Source organism: Fragaria vesca, linkage group LG2 (assembly GCF_000184155.1).
Source record: "Fragaria vesca subsp. vesca linkage group LG2, FraVesHawaii_1.0, whole genome shotgun sequence".
NCBI lineage: Eukaryota > Viridiplantae > Streptophyta > Magnoliopsida > Rosales > Rosaceae > Fragaria > Fragaria vesca.
Window position 1 is genome coordinate 21601932 of NC_020492.1, and position 6170 is coordinate 21608101.

The 6170-nt window shown below is 39.1% G+C and overlaps 1 protein-coding gene across 1 annotated transcript; it reads left to right on the plus strand.

Moving 5' to 3' along the window:
• Positions 1 to 400: 400 nt before the first annotated feature.
• On the plus strand, positions 401 to 5683 carry LOC101298278 (homeobox-leucine zipper protein ATHB-8-like). The gene is made up of 19 exons (XM_004291119.1): positions 401 to 485; positions 566 to 803; positions 908 to 1067; positions 1217 to 1317; positions 1447 to 1537; positions 1919 to 2014; positions 2119 to 2232; positions 2355 to 2438; positions 2543 to 2698; positions 2790 to 2864; positions 2990 to 3096; positions 3184 to 3373; positions 3591 to 3776; positions 3901 to 3984; positions 4169 to 4303; positions 4420 to 4745; positions 4833 to 4932; positions 5040 to 5189; positions 5374 to 5683. The coding sequence occupies exons 2-19, from the start codon at positions 571 to 573 to the stop codon at positions 5518 to 5520; spliced, it is 2535 nt and encodes an 844-aa protein (XP_004291167.1). The 5' UTR covers positions 401 to 485; positions 566 to 570; the 3' UTR covers positions 5521 to 5683.
• Positions 5684 to 6170: the final 487 nt, after the last annotated feature.

A 6170-nucleotide genomic window follows, 5' to 3' on the forward strand; every position in this document is an offset into this window, starting at 1 on the left:
GAGAGAGAGAGAACAAAGTCAGAGAGAGGAGGCAGAACGAGTTTTCCAAGTGTTGGAAAGTGCCAAACAGAACAGTGCAGTGGTGCAGCATATAACAGCAGCAAAAGCAACAGATCAATGAGAGAGTGAAAGAAAACAAAAGAAAAGAAAAAAGAAAAGGAAGAAAATGATGATGTGAAAACAAATGCATATATCACATCAAAATCAAATGGTCGCTATTATTCTTCTTGTTCTCTGTCTCGCCTCTATCATGGTGTCTCTCTTTTCCAACCTGAAAACCTAAACACACCATCCTTTCCTCTCATTCACATATATAGCATCTGCTGATCGAGAAAAACAAAATCACAGACAATTCCCCTGCGCACCCTGAGTTTTTAGTATGATTGTATTTCCACACACTACCTTTTGATTCATGGTCAAGCAGTTTCTACCTTCTCATCTTCTTCGACAAAATTTTCTCAACAATCATTAACACAGCGAAAACGGTGAGAGATCATTTGATTTGAGTTTCCTTATGCCAAGTGATTATTTTAGTTTGTTACGACTTACTTGAATGATTGTACAGTTAGCATGGCGGTGACATCATCATCATCGTGTAAGGAACTATCAGGTGGTGGAATGAAGATGCAAATGGACAATGGTAAGTACGTGAGGTACACGCCGGAGCAAGTAGAAGCGTTGGAGAGGCTCTACCATGAGTGCCCGAAACCGAGCTCTATGCGCCGGCAGCAGCTCATTCGAGAGTGCCCCATTCTCTCCAACATCGAGCCGAAGCAGATCAAAGTCTGGTTTCAGAACCGGAGGTCAGTCAGTTAGTTAATAACTCCGGTTTTGGTTTTGTTTTATATGAAAGCGTGAACTTTGTGATCGATCTTTGTTGTTTTCTTGGTTTTGAATTCATTTACAGGTGTAGAGAGAAGCAGAGGAAAGAGGCTTCTAGATTGCAAACGGTGAACAGAAAGCTGACGGCGATGAACAAGCTTCTGATGGAGGAAAACGATAGGCTGCAGAAACAGGTGTCGCACTTGGTCTACGAAAACAGCTACTTCCGCCAACAGACACAAAATGTATGTGATCAAGTTCATTGATTTCGACTTGGGTTAATTAGGATAAGATAGAATTTTAGAAAAGATGCAACCTTTAATCACATTAATTTTGGTGTTTCATGTAAATCACATTAATTTTGGTGGTTCATGTTGGTTCTTTTGTGTTGCAGACGACTCTGGCCACAACAGACACTAGTTGTGAGTCGGTGGTGACAAGTGGTCAACACCATTTGACTCCTCAGCATCCACCAAGGGATGCCAGCCCTGCTGGGTAAGTATTATTGGGGTAATTTCCATTTGTAGAGTCACTTTGACTCTGTGATTTCTCCACTGTTTTTAGTTTTTTACCCTCATGTGTTTCTGGGCTGGTTGTTGATTGTTCTTTGTGTTCTTTTGCTAGACTTTTGTCCATTGCAGAGGAAACTTTAGCAGAGTTTCTTTCAAAGGCCACTGGAACTGCTGTGGAGTGGGTCCAATTGCCTGGTATGAAGGTAACTTCTCCTTCTCCTTCCTCTTCTTCCTTTTTTGCCTTTGGTTTCATTTTCAATCTTTTGTGACATTCAAGAAGAGTTTGCTAACCTTCTAAGCAACACTCAAACCTCATCATCTTAATTTTTGGGCATTACCAATCTTTGCCCTTTTCCTTTTGGTCCCCCCATCATTTTACTTTTTTTCTTCAATGGAGGAAATAGAATATTGGTTATGTGGAAAGAAAGGTGCAGGCTTTTAAAGTGGTCTGCTAAGTGGCAGCTCTGGTTATTAAAAAGATTAATACTTTGAACAAAATTGATAAGTGTTAGCAAAAAGATTAAGTAATTAAATGTTGGTTATGATCCCAAATTCCATATCTTATTAATTTTTTATCTGCACAGCCTGGTCCGGATTCCATTGGAATCGTTGCTATTTCTCACGGTTGCACCGGTGTGGCAGCACGTGCGTGCGGCCTGGTGGGTTTAGAACCTACAAGGGTAAGCTCTTCTCCACCTGGTCTGGTAATTTAAGAAGTAAATTATTAATCTTGGAGCAGTAATTTTCGAAGATTGATCAATGATTGTTGTGAAAATGCATACAGGTCTCTGAAATCCTTAAGGATCGACCTTCTTGGTTCCGTAATTGTCGATCTGTTGATGTGCTAAATGTGTTGTCCACTGGAAATGGTGGAACCATTGAACTGCTTTACATGCAGGTAAGGTGTTTCTAAAGTGTCTGTTTTGTGTTTTGCCATTTCTGAGTTACAAGTTATAACTACTAGAACTTAGCACCTGCTTAACAGAAATTAATCTGGAATGTAATTTGTCTTTTGATTAGCTGTATGCACCCACAACTTTGGCACCAGCTCGCGACTTCTGGTTGCTGCGCTACACATCTGTTTTGGAAGATGGTAGTCTTGTGGTATGTTGATCTATTCTTCACGCAAGCATTTATATTTTATTTTTTTCCTTTCTTTTGTTGTAAAAACAGTTTTAATTGGTGTTTCATGGTGTGAGTGATGATAGGTCTGTGAAAGATCACTTAACAACACTCAAAATGGTCCAAGCATGCCACCAGTGCAGAATTTTGTGAGAGCAGAAATGCTGCCGAGTGGATATCTAATTAGACCTTGTGAAGGTGGTGGATCAATCATCCACATTGTTGACCATATGGATTTAGAGGTATGCAGTGCAATCTAGGCTTGCTCTATATGTTGAAGCAAATTCATAACTTGGTCTACAATTTTGACTTATGTGATTTACTTTAACATAGCCTTGGAATGTGCCTGAAGTCTTGCGCCCACTTTATGAATCTTCAACACTTCTGGCTCAGAAGACAACAATGGCGGTAAGACTGTTATCTTCTGTTTGATAACTTATGGCATCATGTAGTATTGTGGTAATCTATGATAGAATATAGAGTAGTAGGAAATGAAACTTAACCTGATACGTACTCTTCTTTTCTTCTTTCAGGCTTTACGCAATTTGAGGCAAATTTCTCAAGAAGTTTCTCAGCCTAATACTAATGGTTGGGGTAGGAGGCCTGCAGCTCTACGTGCTCTTAGTCAAAGATTGAGCAAGTGCGTGTTCTGATTTAATCTCAAAAATTCTTCCTTGGAATGGTTGATGAACGTATACTTATGGCATCTTGTAATTTTGTAATGCAGGGGTTTCAATGAAGCAGTGAATGGGTTTACAGATGAGGGATGGTCTATTTTAGAAAGTGATGGTGTTGATGATGTTACCCTTCTTGTGAACTCGTCTCCAGGCAAGATGATGGGTGCAAATCTTTATGCCAATGGAGTTCCATCTATGAGCAATGCAGTTTTATGTGCCAAAGCATCTATGTTACTCCAAGTAAGGATTTTGATAGCACAATTAAGTTGCAATATTCCTCGAGAAACATAATAACTTGGAAATGTGAACAACTTATATTGGATTGAGGGAGGCACATTTCAAATCCCTTTGCTTCTACTTAACAACAATTCTACATAATATATGTGCTGGTCATTTTCTGTTTATCCATCATCTTTTGAGTTTTAATATGAACTCTTTTGATTTTTCTTTCCTGTAGAATGTGCCTCCAGCCATACTTCTTAGATTCTTGCGAGAACACAGATCAGAGTGGGCTGACAGAAGTATTGATGCTTATTCCGCTGCTGCTATTAAAGCTGGTCCATGTGGCATGATAGGGTCTCGAGCTGGAAGTTTCGGGGATCAAGTTATTCTTCCACTGGCTCACACAATAGAACATGAAGAGGTAGGTGTTTGGTATTGAGTTAGCCCGTCTGATGTGAAAGGCGAATACCATCAGTAAGATCTGAAATTCTTTTTATAGCAATATGCTGTCTAAAGTTTGACATGTTTTTGGTATATGCAAACAGTTCATGGAGGTTATTAAGATTGAAAATATGGGTCACTACCGGGATGACATGATGATGCCTGCAGCTGACATTTTCCTCTTGCAAGTAAGTAACTATTTCCTTTTCCTTTTAATTCTTTCATTACGGTATGCTATCATTCTCTAAATGGTTACTTCTTCTATCCAAGGATTTCCTGTTTCATGTTTTTTGGTGCGGTATTTGTGGTTCAACTTGAACATTTGTAGATATTGGTTATTAACTTTTATTATTTCTGTTATTGCTGATCCAGCTGTGTAGTGGAGTGGATGAGAATGCTGTGGGCACCTGTGCCGAACTTGTCTTTGCTCCTATTGATGCCTCTTTCTCTGATGATGCTCCAATTCTACCATCTGGTTTCCGTATCATTCCTCTTGATTCTCACATGGTAACCACTTATTTTATTCAATTTATTATACAACTGCACTGCTTATGACAGATTTCATTTCCCCCCGTTTCAGTTTGATATTTTTGCGCTTTCTTATGGTCTTATATGTTATGCAGGATGCTCCCAGTCCAAACCGTACACTTGATCTTGCCTCTGCTCTTGAAGTTGGACCAACAGGAAACAGATCATCTGGTGATATTGCTGGTCACTGTGGGAGTACAAAATCTGTTATGACAATAGCGTTCCAATTTGCATTTGAAATTCATCTTCAAGATAATGTAGCGTCAATGGCAAGGCAGTATATCCGTAGTATAATAGCATCAGTGCAGAGGGTAGCACTGGCACTCTCCCCTTCTCGTTTTGGTTCTCATGCTGGTTTTCGCCCACCACCTGGCACTCCTGAAGCACAAACATTAGCTGGTTGGATCTGTCAGAGCTATAGGTGAGTAAGATGACAATATGATTATTTAGGACAGATATCTTGCATGTACAATTGGTGATTGCAAGATATTAATCTTTATCTTTTCAGGTGCTATCTAGGGGTAGAACTACTTAAAAGTGAAGGAAGCGAGTCCATTCTCAAATCCCTTTGGCATCACTCCGATGCAATCTTATGTTGCTCTTTGAAGGTATATGTTCATCGATTTCTTTGCTTTTATAGTCTGAAATATTCCTTCCAGCCTATGATACTTAAGGTCTTTTCAATGCCTTGATCTATTCTCACTGGTCTATGCAGGCATTGCCAGTATTTACATTTGCAAACCAGGCAGGCCTCGACATGCTTGAGACGACCTTGGTTGCACTTCAAGACATCACACTGGAAAAGATTTTCGATGACAATGGAAGGAAGATTCTGTTTACCGAGTTCCCACAGATCATGCAGCAGGTATGGTATTGACGTCTAGCTTAGAAAATTGAAACAAGCAATAGAGAAACTGAAATCTTATACAACAACACTAGATTCTGTTACGAAAGATAAAATGCTGAGAAAAACACATGCTTTTGGGGTTTGCAGCGGTTGCTTGACCATTTAACAGTTCAATTGACTAATTAAGCTTTACTTTTGCTAGGGATTTATGTGTCTGCAAGGAGGTATATGCATGTCAAGCATGGGAAGACCAATCTCTTATGAGAGAGCAGTGGCATGGAAGGTGTTGAATGAAGAAGAAACTGCTCACTGTATCTGCTTCATGTTCATCAACTGGTCATTTGTTTAAACACTTTGGATAACAACAGAACATAGGATTTAGAAGAAAACAGGAAGAAAAAAAACTACAATTTAGAAAAACCAAAAGGCATTTTGGGCCTTCCTTCTTTTGGTTATGCTACTCCCCTGTATCATGCTTTATGCTTTATTTATGAATCATAATGCTTTTCCTTTACTTTTCTTCTTCGAAAAATCTAAGCATGTTAGCTTTAAGATATTTGCTAATTTCTCTGTTCTCTACTACTTGAATTTAGTGGTCCACATATTTAGGACCATTGGGATTGATATCTTCTTTTTCCTTTCTCTTTTCTCTTTTTTGACAACTTCTGCACTTCTATTCTCTAGAAAAGAGAGTTAGATTGCTCAGGTTTGATAGGTTATTGTATGGACATGGCCGGTCCTGGGCCTATGGCCTCGATTCAGTGAGTTCAAGAAATTGGTGAAGTGTTCATTGAAAAAAGAAACCTCAAAATGCCGGAAAAGAAGAGAAATTTAGATTGGTAGAACAATATCGTGAATTTCCCCAGAAAAGCACCTGCATTTTCTTGTCTTCAACATGATCAAGAAGAGAGACAGGGATAGAGATCAATAGGAACCTGAGGCTTCGGTTTAATTCCAAATATAACTATTATTCTATTCTTAAGAACGACTTCATGTGTT

Bases quoted from the DNA above. Each gene is read 5' to 3' on its own strand.
- LOC101298278 (XM_004291119.1), top strand. From the start codon at position 571: ATGGCGGTGACATCATCATCATCGTGTAAGGAACTATCAGGTGGTGGA. The intron at 2,015-2,118 runs GTAAGCTCTTCT...AAATGCATACAG, and splicing joins TGGGTTTAGAACCTACAAGG to GTCTCTGAAATCCTTAAGGA. The intron at 4,933-5,039 runs GTATATGTTCAT...TGGTCTATGCAG, and splicing joins TCTTATGTTGCTCTTTGAAG to GCATTGCCAGTATTTACATT.